Source organism: Sparus aurata, chromosome 2 (genome assembly GCF_900880675.1).
Source record: "Sparus aurata chromosome 2, fSpaAur1.1, whole genome shotgun sequence".
Classification (NCBI taxonomy): domain Eukaryota; kingdom Metazoa; phylum Chordata; class Actinopteri; order Spariformes; family Sparidae; genus Sparus; species Sparus aurata.
The window spans coordinates 9,490,041-9,512,353 of NC_044188.1; the positions used below are offsets into that span (position 1 = coordinate 9,490,041).

Consider the following 22,313-nt stretch of genomic DNA (forward strand, 5'->3'; position numbering starts at 1 on the left):
TCTCTCCGTCACTGCAGCGTCGGTGCTGTAGTGGCAGGAGCAGCAGATGGAGCAGATGTTAGTGTCAATGCTCGGCATGTGTGCAGAGATGCAGCATTTCTCCACCCACCCACACACTGTCTCCTCAGACACACTGCTTGCCTCCTGCTCTCTGACGCTCTCAGACTCCCTGCAAAGGTAAACTGTTGCTGACTTCTTTTAAGAGGAAATATTGGTCTTCACATACTGACGGAAAGACTTAAACAGGCACATTCTGACATGTCACAAGAACGGTAGATCACCAGGATCATGTAACCTGTGTCAGGATTAGTGATTTTCCATCATTTGCCAGAAATCAATATTCAGATCTTAAAATATTGTCAAAAAATGCATTTTTGTAATGAAGATGAAGTATTTGATGCTTTTATTTTCTTTTGTGTCCTCATGTTACTGCTTTGTGAAATAGCTACAGTTATATCCCTCGTGTATGTGCCAACAAACAATAATTCTTGTTGATTTAAAGGGTAACTCCACCAATTTTACACATTAAAGGAGAACTTCGGTCGATTTAAACATGCAGCTTCATTGCTCAAGCTACCCTTGACTTGCGAGTACCGAAGACGCGAACAAATTTGGTCCAGCCATTACAGAGCTCCGTGAACGGAGATGTAGCATTGAACGCTAACTGCATGGGGTCAGAACTTCACGCTGTGTTTTAAGCATCTTAACATGCTCCACATCTCACACCAGAAGTTATGCAACATCAGCAGACACCTTAGCACACAGCACTGTAGCGTGTATGACTCAAACTGAATAAAAAAGTAGTTAAAATAGTGTGTTTGTGCAAGCAGCTACTTACCTGTTTGTTGACATCCGTGTGTTCCGGTAGCTAGACCAAACTAGTCAATCCGTCGAGCGTGCACTTACTCCCTCACTGGCGGAGACGGAAACATATTCCAGCATTTTCGTGTGTATGTTCATAATGTACATGTCCATGTTACAACCTGTCATGAGCCATGAGCCTTACAATAGCCTGTTAAGCCTGTTAAGTGCACACTCGGTGGATACGCTAGTTTGGTCTAGCTACCGGAAGACGCGGATGTCAACAAACAGGTAAGTAGCTCCTTGCACAAACACACTATTTTAACTACTTTTTTATTCATTTTGAGTCATACACGCTACAGTGCTGTGTGCTAAGGTGTCTGCTGATGTTGCATAACTTCTGGTGTGAGATGTGGAGCATGTTAAGATGCTTAAAACACAGCGTGAAGTTCTGACCCCATGCAGTTAGCGTTCAATGCTACATCTCCGTTCACGGAGCTCTATAATGGCTGGACCAAATTTGTTCGCGTCTTCGGTACTCGCACGTCAGGGGTAGCTTGAGCAATGAAGCTGCATGTTTAAATCGACCGAAGTTCTCCTTTAAAGGGTGTTTACAGATATTAGTGAGAATTATTGCATATGTGAAAAAAGTAGTTCAAAGCCTTTTATGGCTCGGAGAAAGATGCATGTGTAGCCTGACGAGTTACCTCCAGTGATGTAACTCAGTGTCTAAGTTGCATTGTGGGTGATGTAGGCTCCAGGTTTTGAAAAGCGGTCCACTGGTCCATAACACTGTTGGAACTTTTTTCTTCCTCTGGAGCCACAAAAGCCTTTGTATGCCTTTTCTCACATATGCAGAAGTTGATCTGTTAACACACTTCAATTTGTAAAAAAAGGGGGAGTTACCCTTTAAAAGCTTTACACACTGTTGTGCTCATGACTTAAAGGTTCATTTTTGATGTGAAGACAAAGACGGTGAGTTATTAGGAGAAGAAATTATAAAGAAAAATAATAATCAATTGCTCATTTAGATTACAATGAGGGTTGTTTTAACTGTAATTATTAGTGCGTGTGCTGTTTGTTAAAGAAGTTGCATATTGTCATGGTGTCCTGTTGATCCTCATGTGTCGTGTTTTACTTTCCACTTCCTCTCTTTGTCTCTTTTCCCGCCCTGTCACTGTGCAGTGTGTCTCATTAGTTAATCACTCTCTGTGTATTTGAGCCTGAGTTGTTCCTTCGCTCTTTGTTGGTTCACCTGTTCCAGCATGAAAGCTCGCTTTTCGGTCCTATGATGCCTCTATTTGTGTGTGTGTTTAGCATTTGGGTCCATTTGTGCATTAACATGACACTAATATTATTTTGTATCAACGATAAAGAGCCTCAGGAACGATGGATAACCAGGATCATATGACGTACTGATAATCTCTGTCAGGATAGTAAAGAATACAGAGGGAAGGATGCGACCTCCTCTACGATACGTGATAATGTTCTGTCACTCAATATCTCTTGTTATTGATTTTTGTGGTTTCGAGACAGACGTATGCTCTCATAATCTCTGAGCTATTTTTGTTTATCAGAACGGTGAAAGTAGGCTACCGTGCTTTGGGAATTAAAAAAGAAAACACGGCTCTCCTGGGGAAAATCAATCCGCTGGGTTTAGAGCTCCTTGTCTGCAGCTGTGTCATTGATTTTTAACTTTGCTGCTATTCAGGGAACAAGGGGGGGAAAAGATGCCATCCACATATTTGCTGTGTGTTGTTGTGGCTCTCTTTTTAAAAGGACACACACACACACACACACACACACACACAAGCCACCCACCCTGCTTTAGCCATTACTGCTGGGTGGTGATTAACACAGAGGTGAACCCATCAACACAAGAGGTTACCCTGGCAACCAGGTCTGTGGCATGTCGAATGCTGGAAGAAGGAGCGGCGGTGGAGAGGAGGGGCAGGGGGCAACACACACACACACACACACACACGCGCGCCCTGTTGCTCGTGCTCATTTGCTGGGCAGAGGAGTCGTGACTAACCACAGCCTCCACCCTCCATGTGTACGTGCTCTCCCTCCCTGGCTCACTATCATGGAAGACGGGGAGTAAATGTAAGCACTCAGACATAATAATATCAGAAAGAGATGTGATAAACTCCGCTGTATGCTCCCATCTCCGCGGTTAGATGGTGGAAGACGTGTGTGTGAGCTGCATATGTGTTTGTTTGATGTCACAGCAGCCCCCGATCAGAGCGGCGGGGAGGCTCCATGCTGCGCTGAGCCGCCTCGCTGCTCTCGCATGTTGCCACAGCAAACACTTAGATCCCATGTCTATTTACCACCGTCACAGCTGGCTCGACGGGGGCACCTGTGGGATCAGCGGCAACTTTATTTAGAGCCCCCCAGCAGCGCCGCCGCTGACCACAAAGCACTTTCCATTCTCCTCGTCTTACCTCTCGCACGCACATCAGCAGACTGAAATAAACATCTCTAGTGTTACAGGCCAGCTGGGATCATCGTGTGGATTTACAGTGGCATCCTCTGGTTTACTTTCTCAAGGATATTCATCCGTCAACTTGTTAGCAGACGACACTGCGATAATCTGCGGAGGCTCCGGTAACACACTCCTCAGGCTGGAAAGTATGTGACAGTATTTTTGGGGGGGATAAACATTAAAATAATCGATCATGTTATTTACACCTTCAATGCAGCGGAGACAAGATGCACGCTAACACTTTTAGCTTTCCCGCTACAGTGAAGATTTCCACCTATAAAGTGTGCAAATAATCACTTTGTGTTCTTGTAGCTGTATAGAGCCATTTTATATTTCTGCTCGTTTGCTTTTTTGTATTAAATTACACAATCACTGTGACCCATAGTTATGTTTAATGTTTGGCATAGACCTCTAGTGGCTGTTGTAGTTATTACAGCTATAAAGGAGGACGTGAGGGGAAGTAGTATGATGAGCGTCAACCCCAATCATTCACATTATATGTTTATTATGTAAGGGATAATGTAAAGAACGGCAGTCACTATCGGGAAAATAAGTCCCGACAGGACGAACAGGACTGTGGTCCGAGTCTGAGTGGACATTTCCAGGCATTTTTGGGGTATTTTAGCTCAGACCATGACGTTTTCCAGACCCCAACCGAGTGTTTTTTGTGCCTAAACCTAACCAGCGCATAAGCACAGCGTTATGATAAGAGAGAAATAGAAAATGTAACCTAAACAGGGGTAAAGTTGCAACATAAAGAAACCTTAAATCTCGGTGCTGTGTCGTAGGCAACTGGACTTGTCTACAGTTTCTTAAAGACGTTTCAGCTCTCACCCAAGAGGCTTCCTCAGTTCTGACTAACTGGAGGAGAGTTGGCAGGCTTTTAACCTCTGAGTGAGTGTGTTCTTACAGAGTCCTTAAAGACGTGTGAGCTCTGAGTTTCAGAGTCGTTCGGGCCACTTTTGGGTCAAACCAGCCTTCACGTGCGTTGCTGAGGCTAGGTTTATACCCTAAATTTAAACGTATCGTTGTTTTACAGAAATGTACTCAGCTATTCCTTCTGGCGAGTGGGTTGGATTTCCTGGATTGTGGAAAACGGGAACCTGTCTCCTCTGTCTCACCTAAAATCAACACCTGGGCCGAGCATGTTTCTCTGCACCACCTCTCACACTGAACTCTGAAGTGCTCGCCGTAATGGTCGGCATTCTCCCTGAATGATTTTTCGCAGCCTGAAAGGGACCGCCGTGCTCATAATTCATTGTTTGGATTAACAGATCCCTGCTGGCTCTCAGAAAGAGTAAATAAGTAGCCATAGCTGAGAAGCACAGGTGATACAGTGTCCGCACGTTTGAGAGATGTGCAAAGGATTTTGCGGTTAAATCACTGTGGCACCCTCTGCGCTGTCAAGCCCATCAGTTATCTTGTGTTACAGGCGGTCAGGGTTAATCAATGTCACCGGCCGCTCATTCAGACCAGACAGCTCCTTCAGAACGTGGCTGCAGGTGCTTGTTATTACGGTGATGGTCTCATTGTAAATTTTCAGCCTCCGTGGCAGACTGCGGAGCCATATTAAACGGGAGCGACTTCCCAGAATGCCTCTGACTCATCTGACATTTCAGTCTGAACCCCAGTCAGTGTCTCTGCAGCCTGCAGCTCTATCGTCCTCCCGCTCTATCTCTCTATCCATCTCTCCGCTGTTCTAATTCAAGGTTAACACTTTTCAAACATCGATCATCCCGCTCCTTTTTTTTCTCATTCCGTTCACAGACATTTTGTGTCACCATTTCCTCGTCTCTTTAAACATTCATCAGGTGAGTCTCAATCAACGTGAGCCCTTATCTCCTCCCTGTACAAAAAGGATGCACAGCGTTTCAAGAGCGGGGTCAGAAATCAGTGACAACAGCTTTCATACCGCCTCTTTTTGCAGAAGCAGTCACCTTTGCACCACTTTTTGTGGTTGTGCCGCCTGGTTCGGCTGCTGTTTGTTTCCAGTTGATTGAATTTGGAATGTAATTAGGAGTGACTCTGAGGCAGGGGCCATGGGTTTATGGATAGTGTAATATCTCCCCCAGGAGCCCTTTGAAATAGGATTGACTTTGGAAGGCATGTCCAATTATGAATTTGTACACGGATATATTCACTAAGGGCGGCAGATGCAGCTGCAGTCTTCAAGGTCTCAGAGCTAGGGCCGTATAGATGGACAAAACGTCTCGGCGTCTGCAGCCCGGCGAGGATTTCAAGCTGTTTCCTCCAGGGCAGGGCATAATGAGATTCTAAATAACAGATCTAAACAACAGACAGTATGTTTGTTTTCCATATGCACCATGCCCAGGCAACATTTAAAGTGATAATGTGTGCATTTCTGTGCAAGCTTAACAAGTGCATAAAATTAGATTTCAAGTCAGGAGCGCACAGAAATGGAAACATATTGCCTGGGCCGCTGTGGAGTGTGATCCTATATGTTTATTGCATCTGTAACTCACAAGTTTACTCTCAGGGTTTTATAAGTTCAAGACCTGAAACACGATCACACCAGCAGGAATTCAAATAAACAGTTGAATGTTAAAGCTGCTGTATCAGGTGTTGCTCTCCTGTCACTTGTGTGCTTCAGCTGTCTGTGGACTTTCTGTGAACCTTCAGGTTGTTTAAGTGAAAATATAGCACATCAGTTTTAGTGTCTTGATGCCAAACAGCACGCCAGAAGGCTGAAGTGCATGTTGCAGTGTGAGTTATTTTACCAGCTGCAGTTATGCTGCACTGCAAAGCATTTAAAGGTCCCATATTATGAAAAACTGACTTTTTCTGGTATTTGGGGTGTTATTGTGGGTCCATGGTGCTGCCACACACCTAGAAACTTTGAAAAAAGACTATCCGTGCTTTTTTGAGTGAGATACAGATTTCTAAAGGGGTCCTGCCTGCAGTTTCCAGATACAGCAGTCAAATTTGCTGCGGCTGTCGACGTCGACGGCCACTCATTTGCATATGGCTACCCCACTGCCCCTCCCTTCACCGCACGGTGTCTCCACCCACCAGGTACAGCTACCGTCTCGGAGATCCGCCATTACGCTATTGAAATCACCATGTCCAAGCTCAAGGAGAAGTGCGCTGTTGTTGGTTGCAAGGACCAGCACAAAACACTTCATCGTCTCCCAGCTGCAGAGGACAAAAGAGCAGCATGGATTGAATTTATTTTTGAGAGCAATGTCCCAGCTGATTTTGGCAAAAAACTGTAGGTGTGTGTGAACCACTTTGACCTGACTGTTTCACCAACTTGGGCCAGTACAAGGCAGGAGTAGTCGGCAGACTTGTACTCAAAGGAATACTTGCAGACCAGTGACATGTAAGTATACAAATAATGTGCTGTGTGTTCCTGTAGATAAGGCTGAACTCGTGCCTGATGTACTGTGTTTTACCATTGAGAACAAGGTATGGTTAGCGGCTAACCGCTAACGTTAGCTTCTCTGACCACACAAGTTAGTGCTACAGCAGAATCACTCTGTGTATTACATTTCTGATCTTGCACATTATGTAATGCGTGTCCTAGGGAAATGTCTGCATGTGCATGTAGCTGTTTTTATTTAGCAATTTTACACAAACTAACCAAGCAGTGTCACATAGTACCAGCTAACGCTAACCGCGATCTTCCAAGCTATTGCTAACCGCGAGCTAGTTCGCGATCAACACGGTCTCCACACGCAGACCCAGAGACCCGGTCGGTCAAGCGGTACATACACACACCCTCCACCGGGTCTAAATTTTAAGGATTTTGTGAAATAATGCATTTGAAAACGTTTTCTAAGCTGGAATATGTTGGCATAGGCCAGGGCAAAACGAGTGTACTGCTGAGTGCTACACAGAGTTTAGATTCTCTGCCCGAGCCCGCCGCTATCCTCGGACGGGCCGGGCCGGACCGGGCCCTTGACCAAGTATTTGTGCTTTTTTGTTTTTAATAACAGCTAGAAACACGCGCATCTCTCTCCTCCCTCCATTTTTGTGTTGCTGCGTGGTGTTACACGTGAGTTATCCTCATGGTAAAAACGTGACTTGAGACGTACGTGACATCACTCCCCGAGACGCAAGAAGAAAGCAAGAATATATATTTTCACTAAGGAAAATGACCAAAATAATTCTAATGCACAGTGACTTGAATAAATAACTTTAATCTGATCACTTGTTTGTTAATGTTAACGCATTAGATTACTCGTTACTGAAATAAAGAGGTCAGGTTAGAGTAACGTAACGCGTTGCAGCCTTTAGTGCTTGAATTATACTGTAACAGTGCTGTCATGTGTTACTCCTATCCATATCTGGGAATTCTGTGCAGGATAATTAAACTGTGATTACTTGTTGAGAACATTTTAAATTGTTTGCCCATTTCTTGCAATTGTTTTCATGTTTTATTGTCTTTTTACTGTTTAAGACTCTACCTGGCTGCACTGCATTACAGTGAGAAGGCTGATAGAGGACAAGCTACCACATCATCAGGAGATCCTCTTTTCAAACTGAGCTTTCCAAAGTCCAGGAAGGAAGGGAGAGTGCAGAGCCAAACCCGTGTAGACAGTGGCGACATTCAGTAAGTTTTACAATCTTTTATTTGAACCTCTCAAATTAAAATAAACATGGACACACAGGCATCACACAAAAGGTTGAACACAAACACTTAAAACTTAAAATCTGAATTATTTTAAGATGGTTTTCAAAATAAATAAGGAAAATGTATAAATAAGAAGTAATTAGGAGAAATAAGAGAAACTTTACAACACTGCAGCACAAGGCTTTTTGGTTCTACTGCAATTTTCCTGTAAACATACATATTTGTTTATTGCATTGCAGACTGAGGTGATGCACTGTTGGACCTGCTCTCGTGAAGGTTTTCCAGGACCCTGCCCCATATGTGAAAGAGGTGCTGAAACTAATAATCCCTGAAGACCTCTTGGACCACACAGACAGGCAGCACAACTCTCACTCTCCACCCCAGAGAGCCCCAGCACCAGCTTACAAAGCTTCTGTAGGCTATATTGGCTGAACACAATTCAATATAAAGTCAGCACTGAATGTTTACACCCATGGCAACTAGATACTTTTTTTTGTTATTATTTTCATATTGATATTGAAGTTAATATATAAAGTCAAACTGTTTCACTTCAGATATTTATTTTCTTATTATTATTTCATTCATGTCAACACATGTTTACATATGTTTCTTACAATAAAACATCTTTCCTGACTGTTCTGTGTTTTCATTGTTTGATATGTAATTTTTATGGTAATAAGTAAAAGATGAACCACAAGCAATGTAAGATAGAGGAATCAGTTATGTACTTTTCATCATAACACTTTTGCGATAAATTAATAGTATTTATGTGACTAAAAGCTTACTGCACTATTCCCCTCAGACGTAAAGGTCCATAGTCTGTCTGATAAATGTTCAGTGCATTCTGCAGTGCAGATACATTCAGGCAGACAGGTTACAGGCCAGGAGGGTCCACCATGCACGATGGTGGCTCAGGAAGCTGCTGTAGTCTTCGTGTAACCTAGAAATTATGAAAGGTAAGTGAGTGACGATAGATTAGAGAAAAGAGAGACAGAAAAATGACAACCATGTTTGCCCAGTGTTCACACTTAATTGTGGTATTTCCATACAGCAGATATTCTCAGGTTATGTAGGCATTTGTACACAATTGCCACAGGAACACCTGCTTTTATGCAGAATTTTTATTATTCACTGGAAACTATAATCGCTAATCACGTCGCATTTTTTCTTTGATAATATATCTAAAGTTTATAAACCGTTGTAACTGGTAAAAAAAAACCAATTCTGCTGGTAGAGAGGTGATGGGAGGCAACTGTGGCTTACTGAAAACTTGAAAATTGCTGGCAGTAGCTAATTACAGGTCGTCACTACAAATAAACAGGTTCTCAAGCAACGTACCTGGCTACATAAAGGTAAATAATAATATACGGTCACGCTTTTCTCTTGTAACTGCTATTGCTAAATTGCATCCGCGTTACTTTAACTGGACAGCAGTAAACACCAGCCGAGGTTTGGCTAAGCTTTATGATGTAAACACTTGAGGCAGGAGAAGGGGGCTGTTATTTGAAACAACACGGGGCAGACGGCCAGTAAGCTCGTACAACTTTCGTTAGTCTGCAGTAACATAAAAGTAACGTCGAGGTAACAAACTTAACTACTAACCAATGAGAAGAATCAATGTTCGTTCTTACTTTCTTCTGGAGCCTCTTGTTGTCCGGCGGCCATTACTTCCAGAAACTCCGCCGTTGCCATGGTCACATGATGCCGTCCTCACGTCTTCCGCAGGCAGGAAGAAGTGGGCGGCACCGTAGGCGGCGCGCAGTAACTCATTAGCATTTAAAGGGAAAGGCACTGAAACAGGCCACCTGGAGCAGGGCTGTGAAACTGGTGTTTCAAGAACCCTGCTGTGCTCAATCCTTCAGCTTATTTCGACCAAAGCATGTTACTAACATTCCATTTAGACTTCAAGGAACCATGTTAAGAAGCAGAAATGAGCATAATATGGGACCTTTAAACTTCAATCTGTCAATTACATTATCAACATATTGATCAGTCGGTCAACAAATGCATGATATACATATACCTACTGTACAAAGGGGCTTTGTTTTCACCTGTATCCATTTGTTGGTTTGTTGGTTGGTTGGCTACTTTCATTCTTTGTTGGTTTATTTGTTGACTGGTTGGTTGGTGAGTTGGTTTGTTGTTGGATTTGTTTGTTTGTTGGTTGGTTGGTTGGTTAGTTGGTTGGTTGTCGGGTTTGTTTGTTTGTTTGTTGGTTGGTTGGTTGGTTGGTTGGTTGTCGGGTTTGTTTGTCGGTTGAATGGTTGGTTGGTTGGTTTTGTTGGAGAGTTTGATAAAACATGGTCTCAGCCCAGAATGGACTCCATTACTGTTTGATGTGGATCTGGATAAAACGTTGGATCCACATTTTTTTTTCCAATTGTCTCAAAGAGGAAATAGACAACTTTCAAATTCCCCACTCTTGCAGTTTCCCTGTGGCCAATTTCACCAAAAACCCGGATCTCACTGCTGTGAAAAGGTAGACTATGAAACCTGGCTGTATTAATAGGTAGGCAGCTTTGTTACTTACTGATTTAGTGGTAAGAGAAAAAAAGACTTTGATACAACACTGGCACTTTCCATCAAGTGAATGCCTGTCAGCAGAGTTATTTTGTTCTTTTTCTTTTGCACTTATTCCAGCGCTACCGTAGTATAGCAACCTGGGAAAACACAACCTCAGTGCTTCTTGACAGAATCGCTTCCTTTGTGCTGTAATGTGACACTCATGTTTGCAGAAAAATCCAGCCCAGAAGAGCAAAGTGAACGTGATGTTTATTGGGAACAACTAAATAAATTAAAGGTCCACCAGTCTGGCTGATCTGTGTAGGGACGGCCTTGAAACAACATTGATGTATTCTGTAAATCGTAAATTTGGTGATTTCTTGAAATACATTCATTTTCCACATTTTATGTTTCTCTGTATTTCTGCTGGTGTGTTCAGTGTTTAGAGTTTCGGCTCCACTGACCTCTGGAAAGAAAATCACATGCAGCGTTCTGAGGAAAACAAATTGCTTCTTGTTTCGAGAGAGAAAGCCATCAAAACTGCATTTCAGTGAGGCTTTGATGATTCCCCTTGCAGACAAGAGGTTTGTTTGTTCTGTAGTTGCATCCCACCAATAGTTTTCAGCATTGTGCTTTGGGGAGGTGCTTGAACCTCCCATCGCCTTCTGTATGAAGAGTAAATGATGCCTCAGAGAGAGAGAGAGAGAGAGAGAGAGAGAGAGAGAGAGAGAGAGAGAGAGAGAGAGAGAGAGAGAGAGAGAGAGAGAGAGAGAGAGAGAGAGAGAGGGGGAGAGAGAGAGAGAGAGAACAGATCCTGTATATGACAGGTGATTTGTTTCACCTGTCGCTCAACATGCACACTGAATCGGAACAGAACAAAATGTGCTTTTACCGTGGTGTGACATCACCTGTGTGTACTGAGCACCTGTGGCACACTTCTCTGCTGAAGTGTGCCACAGGTGATTCATTAGGGTCACCCCCCCCCCCCCAAATGTCACATTAGAGTGATCACGAACTGTCTGAGAGTGATGCTGCTGTTTGTGTAATGTTGTGCGAAACAAAGTGAATGGGAGGCAATCTGGCCCATTAGCTGACACAAGGAATACAAAGGAGATATTAAAAAGTGATGAACACGGCTAAGACGCGCTGGTTGTTGCCGTGGTTTCTGATTCATACAGTAACGTTGGAAAATGAGCTAAAAAGCAACAATTATTGCCCCAGCTGTCTCTGGGTGTGATCATCATTTTGTTTAGGTCACGATGTTTTCTTAACTTGCTTGTGTTTCCTGTAGTCGCGGTGTCTTGAGCTCCCCAGGCCGACGTACACATCAGATAAAGTATAAATCTGACTTTTTTGCAGCTTCTCAAAGTTTGTTTTAATGTGTAGTACGGGCTTGTTATTGTTATTTGAGGCTGATGGGTGGGAAAAATATCCAAGGTGTCTACTGTGCTTATCAATTATCAAATATCAGTGGGTAATTTCCGCCCTCCGACCTCAGGGGGCAGCAATGAGCACATTATGGCTTGGTGCACCAAAATGGGTGAGGAAATGTTGACAGGGAAACAAGTCATTTTGCGATGGTTGGGACTATTGAAAGAAGTTTTCCACACATCTTTTGGCCACGTTTACAAAAACGGGCTTCACAAAGCCTGGCGCTCTTCCTCAGGGTTTGGAAAGATCCAACTGATCACCAAGCTTTCATAGGAATGGTGAACGCTTTATCCAGATTCCCCTTTATAGATCCACGAGGAAGACGCCACACTGGGAAACTATTTACGCTTTAATAGAAGTGCTTTCATGTTTCAGCGGAAGATGAGAGACTCTCAGAGGATGATTCAACCTATGTAGATTTCTTTCTGTCTAAAGAACACTTTAAGACAGTTGGTTGTAAAACATAAATAAAATAAATAAATCTAACTTGCACCCTCAGTATAAAAGCCTCCACTCTCCTCCATCAGTGCCTCCTCCTCCTCCTCCTCCTCTGTGTGGCACTACAACATTCTCAAGTTGAAAAATAATCTTTCGAATTGAAAAACACCAGATGTGTGATTCATGGCGTCTCTCTCCATTCACTAGCATACAACGTCTGGTGGTCATGGATCCCATGGAGATCCTATGGATCCCAAGGTGTTCCCCTCTAGTTTGCTCCATGGGAGTAAACCGGAACGGAAGGGGAATGATTTCCCTTCATAGATCCACGAGGAAGTTGCCTCATTGGGAAACGACTTTGACAAACTGCACAAGGATGAGATTTATGCTTTATTATTTTTCATGTTTCAGTCGGAAAAAAAAAGTGCAAAACCTTCAACGATGAGGACTAATCGGCGTGTCTGATTCAACCTCGGTGGATGTCTCCCTTCCTTCTCTCCTCTATCTGTCTTTCTTATTTCCAATATAAATAAATGTAACTTGCATTCTTAGTATAAAAGCCTTCACTCTCCTCCATCAGTGCCTCCTCCTCCTCCTCCTCCTCCTCTTCTTCTTCTTGTGTGGCACTGATCACCCCTCATACAGAGGCAGCGCTGCCCTGGACACGCCGCTGCTGCCAGCGGAGAAGCAGGCGGATGCACCGATGGCTCGTCTTTCTGTTGACTTTCACATTATGTTGTTGTGTGTCGCGGTTTGTCTCCCAACACCTGGCCCGTCGCCATCCTCCCCCCTCGGCCGCGTGTGGACTGACTGAAGGTTGATGTCCGGAGTGTGAGAGCAGCCCGGCGGCTTGGTGCAGGCGGTGAAGGAGCTCTGGAAACCTCCATCTCTGCCCGACCCAGAGTCGAAGGTAAGTTGAGTTGTTACATGGTGATGGAGGCAGTTTGTCAGCGTCACTGCGACCCGAAAAAAGAATTTGGGTTTCAACTTCAAATCAAAGAAAGCATGGGAGCGTTGTAAAGAGATGTACTCAGAGGGTTTATGTGCGGGTTTTTATCAGATCAGTTTTCTGATGTAAGACGGGTGAAACTGAGGGGCCGAGCGCACCTGCCGCCGCTCAGAGGACGTGTTGCTGTCCGCCGCCCCACTGACACCGACAGCACTCTGTTATCATAAATGTATTTCACACTTATTACCAGCCATTTCTATTTACGACACCTCAACTTGTTCACGCACGCACATCTCGCGTCACGCGCACGAGGGCGAGCGGCGCGTGCGCAGAGGAGCGCGCCCTTCCCTACACACACACACACACACACACCAACACCTTTCACGGCTCGAGCATAAAAAAATCAAACTTGTGGAGTCGTCCAGTGAAAGCTGCACAGCAGGTGATAATCTGAGGAGGAAGTGTGAAATATTTAAAGTTCCTGGGAACAGTTTAAATAATTCAGGGATGTGTGCCTGGGAGCGGGGACCAGAACACTAAAACGAGGCTGTAACATGTGCCGAATTTACAAGGGAGCCCAAATTGTTAAGAATTTGTCAGAAACAACGATTCACACAGTTTGTAAAATTTTCCCAAACTCAACAACTCACAAATCGAGTGATTTTATGAGGGAGTCTGGAGAAATTCCTCTCCCTCTCCCTTTCTGTTCTTGACTGCAGTTGGTGTGGTTTTGCTGCTGTGATGAATCAGATACATGTTATTTAGCTTAAATAAAAAAATTGTTAGAGCTCGACTGATAATTGATTTTTAGGGCAGAAACCAATATTAGGAAGTAAAATTTCTTATATCTGATTGTGTTATCGGCCGATATGCACACATTTTCTGCAGTAATCCCTCAAATGTGGTTATGAGGCACTTGTAACAAGGAAACTCCAATTTCACTGTCGAACAATGAACCTTATTTGCTAAAATGACAAAATGGCATCTTTCTCTAGATGATAATCTCTAAAATCAAGCGTTATTTGTGCATATTGGCAACATATACGCTGATACTGCATACTTGGCAAACTAGGGAGGATGGTTAGGATGGTTAAGAGGAACATTTTAGTTTTATGTACTGTTTCCTGCATTCTGGTGACATTTAAAGAATTAAAATCACAAGAACTGGACCGATATGCAATTTTTGGGGCCGATGCGGATGTTGACAACATCTATGATATATCACCGATATATCTCTGATAGGTGATAATATCAGGTCGGAAAATAACAAAGCAATAAGTAAACTGTAAAACAGCATTTTTATGTCATATAATTAAAATTTTACTTTTAATTCTCAGAAAAAAAAATGCGGAATAATTTGCCCTTTAGCATAAACCTGTGCCGTAAAATGATTTTTATTATTGCGCACTGAACTGCGCCAGAAACTGGTTATAATGACTGAAAAGGGAAAACTTGAGGAAAATTGTCATAAATCGGGAGAATTTTAACTCCAGGAGGAAACCAGGAGAGGGCAATGAAAAACTCCTGTTTCCTGTGAAAATCGGGAGGGTTGCCAAGTCGACGGGGTTCAAGAGTTATTTGAGTTGGTCAAGCACTTAGAATATCAGAACCTAGTGACTTTTTGTAATAAAAGTTGACATTATTGCAAATTCTTGTTGTGAAAAACAGTTATTTGAACTCATTCCTGTTAACAATCATTTACATAATGAGTCAAGAAATGAAATTAACATGTAGGCGACTGTTGGGTGCACCTGAATGAAAAGAATGGGGGCACCAGTGCAGCCAGAATAGAAAAGTTAGCGTGGAGCGCTGCTATTAATTAGTTTTCAAAATAGTTGCAGATTAATTTTCAAATGTTCTAATCGTTTCAGCTCTGTTAGATATTCACAGCTTGTAGCAGCAATTATGTGTAATGATGAGTCTGTCTCATTAGACTGTTCAGCAGTGTGTCATTTTTTCATTGTTTAAAACTAAAGCAGAGTCGGTTTATCTGCCTCATCCATCGACTGTTGTGATGGATGTTCCCACAAATGTCGCTTTTCGAGGAAAGATGGATTCCACGACTGCACACGGCAGGTTCCTGTGTGAAATATGTCTGGAGAGCTGAAGGGAAAGATGTATGTGCATTGTCAGGAACGTAAAGTACGCACACTCGCCGTCTCTCACTGCATGACATGTGGCCTCGTCTCAGGCTGTTCATGTGAGTTTACGCGTGTCGGTGTGCGACATGGTGAGGTGTAACATTGTGAGCTGAGCGAGCGGCGGCCAGTCGCTGCCGTCGCAGGAAGGCGCTAAAGCCGAGCCCTGTCCTCAAGAGGAATCTGTCCCCGAGTCTACCTCCCTGCAGCCGACACTGAAAAACATTCTTGTGGTTTGAGGGTTGTAAAGCTGCACTCAGGTGTGTTTGGATGAATCCGAGGAGCCGTGTCCATCACTGCTCCTCATTTTTCTCCTGCTGCAGCGTGACTTTCAGCGATCTCTCAGGCTGATTACATGAATTCCTTCCCGGGTATCTCAGGGTTTTCATTCATCTCATTCCGTAGTGTGAGGGAGTGTCGGGCAGGAATCTGATGTCAACCGAGTCCGGGCTGAGATCCGGTCATCTTTGAAGCCTCGGCATTGAGTGTCATTAGAGCGCAGGTTGCCGTCAGATTTGCCGCTCTAGTTTTCCCGCAGGTGGGTCACGTTTCCAATTTGCGTTAGCGGAGGTGGAACCGGACCCCCGAGGAATCTCCCTGCTGAGAGACTAACGTAGACGTGCGTAAGAAGATTTGTGAGGTGGGACCACCTGTTGACAGACTGACTGAGAGGAGGGAGACGGCTGAACACCGAGAAGAAATAGTAGTATGTGTTAGAAGAGTCGGGATGTGCAGTAACACGGTGAAAGGTGCTCCACTGACCCTCCTCTGATGTGTCTATCTTTTTGAATCCTCAGATTAGATTTGATTGACAGGAAGCTGCAATATTCCCACTATCTCCGACATTGCAGTTGATCCCTCTGTGGCGACAGCCTCTGCATAATTCTCCCTCCTCCGCTCTCTGCAGCCTCACTCCTGCCCTGCCCGGGGTATAAATAACCATGTGGATGGAGCAAATCTCAGCAAAGCCCGGCGCTGTGGTACATCAGCACTCTGGAGAGTGCCAGGGATTATTTTGGTGCTCTTATCTTCCTCATGTCTCCGTTGATGCTACTGTCTTATCCCGTGGTCAGTAGTTTGTCCTCGTCTCAGCTGATGGTATATATATATATATATGTACTCTGTCTCCATGAATTGATGCACAACTGAGCGTCCCACTGAAACAGAAAATGTCTTCTGTGCATAGTTTTTTTTTAGTTATGGCAAGATGTCATAGTTTTTTTAGACGGTACCAGACTCTGAATCACTGCTTGGATAACTCTGGTGTTGCAAAAAACTACAGAGTTGAGTTCTGTAGATGGGATTGCAAAGACGATTTACAACTACATAGATTGTTGCTATCAATTTGGTCACTTTTAGGGGCAAGTCATGCTGTAAAATCACCAAACTGAAGTGTGAAATGTGTGTTTTCGAGCTTCGTTTTGCTGGAAACACAGACAAACAGTGGAGTTTTGGGCAGTAAAACCAAAACAATAAGCTGAAAGATGCTGAACTGCAGACTTGGGTGATATTTCTTTGTGATTATCAATAAAAACGAATAGTGCATTCATCCATGTATTCACACACTAATAGAAGAACATGTATGTTAGACTCTTAAGCTCAAATATCAACACTTGTTTTGGACTTTCTTGTCGATGATGTTTCGTCCTGCTTCCAGCTTCTATCCTTCAGGCACTGATTGGCTGTGCATCTTCTTCTTTTTTTTCATGGCGGATGGCAACTAGCATTTAAAAGCATAGGTGCCCTCCTCTTCTGTCATGGCCTTGTGAATGGTTTACAGTCAAAACATTTCTATCGAGGAAAGTTATATTAGGATAATTATTATTATCTTTTATCGCCCGGTCGTACGTCCATGTTGGAAATTTCCGTTGATCTCGTTGGTCAAAGCTAAAAAACATGAATAAGAGCTGCTTTTGAGAAACTGTCCAGCACTGTTCATGTCAACTGAACAAGGACATGAAGACACTATAAAGGCCATGTGAGAGTGAGCAATGAAGTGGAAAACAGATGTCAGTCCAGTCTGAGACAGACCAGATTTGTACTGCGTAATTATTTTCAAGATCGATTAGCCTGCTGAGTTAATCATTAAGTCAAGTTGAGGTCCTCAAATACTCTCACATAAGATGAAGGAAAAAAACAGCAAACGTTCACCGAAAAGAGCGATTGTTTGGTATTTTGGCTTGAAAAAGATCATCGCTAATATAATTTTGTCAATCATTTAATTGATCGGCTGTCACCGTTTGAGTCAAGCAAGACAAAAGCGTTCAACACAGACAAAGCGAGTGGGAGATGTTTTTCCTACTTAGTTTATATGTTGTATTTGAGGCTTTGTGCAGACACTCAGGTCTGATGTTTCTCTGACCGCATCCTGATGCGGTTCAACGGTCAGACTCGTTCCAGAGTCGTGATATCTGCGTGTGTTGTCTCGTCACCAACGGCGACCGGTGTGGAGGAAGGTGGAATCATGGCAACCATTTCAGAGGCAAAGTGCAGCGTGATTGGCAACCGGGAGCGAGCCAGACCGAATGGGGAGCGAGGAGAGTGTTGTTTTTAGCCTTTGATCCTTTTTTCTTTCTTTTTTTTTCGGAAGGAGAAGCAGACCATGCTGAGGTGGCAGAGCTGTGATCGATAGGAGAGGGTGTAGAGGAGATGGGTGAATTTCTTTATTTTCTACACTTAGAAGGTGACAAAGAAGCGAGGAAGCTCCAAACCCTCTGGGAGATGAGGATTAACGTGTCGAAAAACAGTATTTCTATTTGCGCTAGATACCTTCTTTTCTTTTTCATGCCAAAATTAGGCAATAAAATCCTAAATAATCGGAGGCTTCATGTAAGCAGAGGACATCTTGTAGAGAAAAATAAAAGATTTGACTGCTGACATTATTCATTTTTGCCTTTTTGTGTTGTAACATTTAAAGCAGCGATTCCCGACCTTTGTGTCTTGTGACCCATAGATATACCTGATATTTTCCCTTTCTGTCCACACATCCTTCCTTATAACAAAATATATCCAGAAAAAACACAAACGCGGTTCTAAATGTTTAAACAACCAAACCAGGCCAGCAGGTGCCGATAAGGCCCATGTTAATGAATCACCTCACATCAGGCAAGAGCAATCTGAACCCCAGTGTGGAAGTGACTTTAACCTGCATTTTTTTATAGCCTCAGTAAACAGTTTTCTGATGAGCTTACGTCTCAATCTCTATTTTTAATCTTCTTCAACACAGCATGAAGTTCATTTTGTAAATTAGGTTCCCATTAAGTTTAGATGACAAAGCTGGGTATGTTTTAGGGTGTGGCTACCGTGTGAGTCCCCACCAAGGAGTGTCCTTGAGCTCCATCCTCTTGTCCAGATCTGGGCTGTCCTGGCTCCAAAAAAATAAGATGACGACGGTCGTAATGAGGAAACCAATGTGTGATGTCACTGCTGGTTTAAGCAAGTTAGAAACGCAAACAACGGCATCTTAATTATTACTTGTTATTAACACCTTTCTTGGGCACTGGCTTTCAGTACAGGTGATACAGAGTTTCACCTCTAACTGTCCGACGCGACTCAATCGCTCCCAACAGGAACACAATGAGAGCCCAGGACTGACAGCAGCACTACAGTCCATCATGTCAACTGTGACATGTCGTGTTTTCATTTTTCACAACAATTCATCGTGACTTTACTTATTCTAAAGTTTAACTTCAAAATAATAAATGAAACAAGACTTCATCAAAACATAGATGAAAATACATGTTTTCAGAATGTCTTTACGTATGTAGACGACACCTAAAACAAAGTCATATTTACCTCTGACCTTTCATCACCAGTTGCGACCATTTTAAGAAAAAAGTGACATGTTTCTTTTATTTTCAGAGGGCAGAATTACCCAGTAATTTGGAAAAATACATGGCTTGTGTTTTAGAATTGTTTCTGGTTCCTCTCCTGTTTAACAATACACAACGCCGTGTGCGCCTAGAGGACTGGATCCACTGATGTGAGGGGATGTGGTACAAATCTGTCACTGGATCACAGAGCTGGGTTTCATTGTGTTGTCAGTCGTGCAGATGAATTAAATGTACGCCTTTCCAACTCGTGTTTGCGATTACAATTCAGTTAACAAGAAAAATCAGAATCTGCCCCTGCTGTCTCCTCCCACAGACAGCAGGTGACTTTTTTCCCGCAGGTTGAATTCCAGTTGAAAGCAGTTGACCCGTGTGTCTTGTTAACCAGACAGTGGCAGAAAAATGAAAGAAAAAGACCTGCCGGCCAGACCAGTGCACACTGTGTGGATGACGCATGACAAGTGCAACAGCGTATGCAGTAGCGCCTCGAGATGTGGTCTCTCTGCTGATAAAATATAAACGCACGAGGCTACTTCTAACATATACAGTGCAGCCAGAAATGTCACATTAAGGCTCCTGTAATATCTGCGTCGTGCATCCTCATTGGTCACGTCACAGCTCATTAACGGAAGGAAAAAAAAGAGAACAGAATTAGATGAGGATACTTTGGAGAATTTTGTGGAGAAAAGTGTTTTATCAGCACACTTTGGTACGATCGTGCAGTATATGATTACTTTCCACCCTGCCGTTTGGTGCAATCCAAAACGACATTAACAGCAGCACTAGCCAGAAAGAGACGAGAGATGTAATCTGTATGTGAGGGCTGTGGATGGATGAACATGAGATGAGGTGAGTGTATGCCTCGGGGGGGTCTGTGCTCACATGGCAGAGGGAGGCACATCTCAGTGTGCAGCACGGAGGCCATTTGACCTGAATGTAGAGAAACGTACAGCAGAGATGGACCGAGCTCTGGAGCCGAGACACAAACTGACTGTGGACCCTTGAATTAATCAACTACAGACTGACTGATTCTTAATTGTTTGGCATTTGTTAAACTTTAAGGCTTGCAGGATTTCCTAGAAACGTCTGTCTCAGCACAATGCCATCCAGTTTTTTGTTTTTTTTTAAAGGATTGTAACACTCTTGTTCTGGAGTCTCTGCAAACAGCAGTGATGTTTCTCGTCCTTGAGAGGTGTTTGTCAGCCTGAGTGCTCTGCCTTCAGTGAAACTGACAAATGTTTAATTTAGATTGAAGTGAAATCTGTTTGTGTGTTTCAGGAGCTGTCCGCTGGTCCCGCTGCACTGCTATGACTGTGAGCTCCTGAAGAATTCTCTCTTTTAAAAACGATTCGCCATCCTTCTTGAAACCGAGTTGATTCCACGATGGGTTCCCGCAGCCAAGGCTTCTTCCATCACCACCACCACCACCGTAGCTCCATGGTGCCCACCGCGGTGCCGAGGCTGCTGCCTGAGAGCAGCAGCCTGCTGGGGGGCATCGCGCAAATCACCCCCAACCTCTTCCTCAGCAGAGGGAACGTGGCGTCCAACCGCAGCCTGCTGCTGTCCAAAGGCATCACCTGCGTGGTCAACGCCACCATCGAGCTCCCCAACTTCAACTGGCCTCACATGGAGTACGTGAAGGTCCCTTTGGCGGACATGCCTCACTCCCCCATCTCCTTGTATTTCGACAGCGTGGCCGATAAGATCCACAGCGTGGGACGGAAGCGAGGGGCGGTGCTGGTGCACTGTGCAGCTGGCGTGAGCCGCTCAGCCTCTCTGTGTCTGGCGTATCTCATGAAGTACCACCGCGTGTCTCTGGCCGAGGCTCACGCCTGGGTCAAAGCCCGCCGCCCTGTCATCAGGCCCAATGGCGGCTTCTGGCGCCAGCTCATCGAGTACGAGAGGAAGCTGTTCGGTAGAAACTCTGTTAAGATGGTGCAGACACCCTACGGGGTCATACCTGATGTTTACGACAGGGACCGCAGGAGCCTGGCTCCGTACTGGGGCCTGTGATGGAGAGGCTGTGCCAACCGTCCACGCGAGGGATCGAGGAGGAAGATGAGCCCTCTTGCCCTCCTGGACTGCAGGTTCAGGAGAGGCGAAGTGAGACGCGTGTGATTGTACGTCTGTGTGAAGCTTATTTAACAATTACTGGTGGACAGAAGGAGTGGAACCAATCACTGGTCGTCGATGCTGCTGCTATTCGTCCAACCAGTTGATTTAGTCTTTGAGTTGGGAGCAAGGCGACTTCAAGCCCAGAACCTTTAGGACCAAAGGATCAGTTTGGACCACAATGATGTCAGACACCAAAACAAGATGAAGCGCTCAGAGTGCGGAGGCCGGTGCTGTCTATCTCCTGGTGTGTGTTTGCAGCTCCAGTGGAGGACCAGCGCTCTGACAGCGATGTGACTGAAGTCCTTTTCCTGACGTGGTGTCATGTGATGGTATTGTGCCAGTTTTGCAGTAGTCTTTAGTGTGAAGGGCAGCAGCCTGCTCTCAGTTTATGGTAGCATTTACGATAAGTGTACAGAACAAAAAAAATGAATAAAAAATAGGCAAATTATTTTATTGGAATGTACTGGCAGTGAGCAAAAAAATAGTTATGGCACACTTTAAAGATGTTAGTATATCTGCCTTGTTCAAGGTGAAAATCTAGAAGATGTAATATAAAAGTCAAGGTTTAGGGAAAGTTCCTGTGTAACACAGGGTCGACTGTTCCATCCTGTGACCACACTATGTTATTGTAGTGCTATTGGATGCTGTATTAAACAAAACAAAAAAGAAAAAAAAAATGCCGCCCAAAGAGAAGTGGTAGCTCTGTGATAGATACTTGGAAGAGTTTTTTCTATCCAGCTGTTTTTTGCCTTGTGTCCATATTCAGGTAAGGTTGCAAAGAGATCAGAAACACATTTACTTCTCTGTGTGAACCAGCCTACTTCTGTCGGCTAAAGAGAGACGTCATGCAGCCTCAAAGTCCTACTTCTGCCATCTCCTGCTGGTTTTTGATATTAACGTTGCTGCATGTGCTGTCCACACTCCAAAGGTAGTTCGGCACTAAATAGTTGTGGAGTGAGACCACAGAAATGATACTTCAGTAAATCACAAGACAATCTATCGTCAAGACTTTGCCAGTATTATCACA

General features: G+C 44.0%; 1 protein-coding gene across 1 annotated transcript; it reads left to right on the forward strand.

Annotated features, from left to right (window-relative positions):
* The first annotated feature begins 12,862 nt into the window (after positions 1–12,862).
* Positions 12,863–21,974, forward strand: dusp14 (dual specificity phosphatase 14). Its single transcript, XM_030405902.1, has 2 exons — positions 12,863–13,164; positions 20,450–21,974. The coding sequence occupies exon 2, from the start codon at positions 20,555–20,557 to the stop codon at positions 21,182–21,184; it is 630 nt and encodes a 209-aa protein (XP_030261762.1). The 5' UTR covers positions 12,863–13,164; positions 20,450–20,554; the 3' UTR covers positions 21,185–21,974.
* Positions 21,975–22,313: the final 339 nt, after the last annotated feature.

Excerpts from the sequence above, each read along its gene's own strand:
- dusp14 (XM_030405902.1), top strand. The coding sequence starts at position 20,555 with ATGGGTTCCCGCAGCCAAGGCTTCTTCCATCACCACCACCACCACCGT.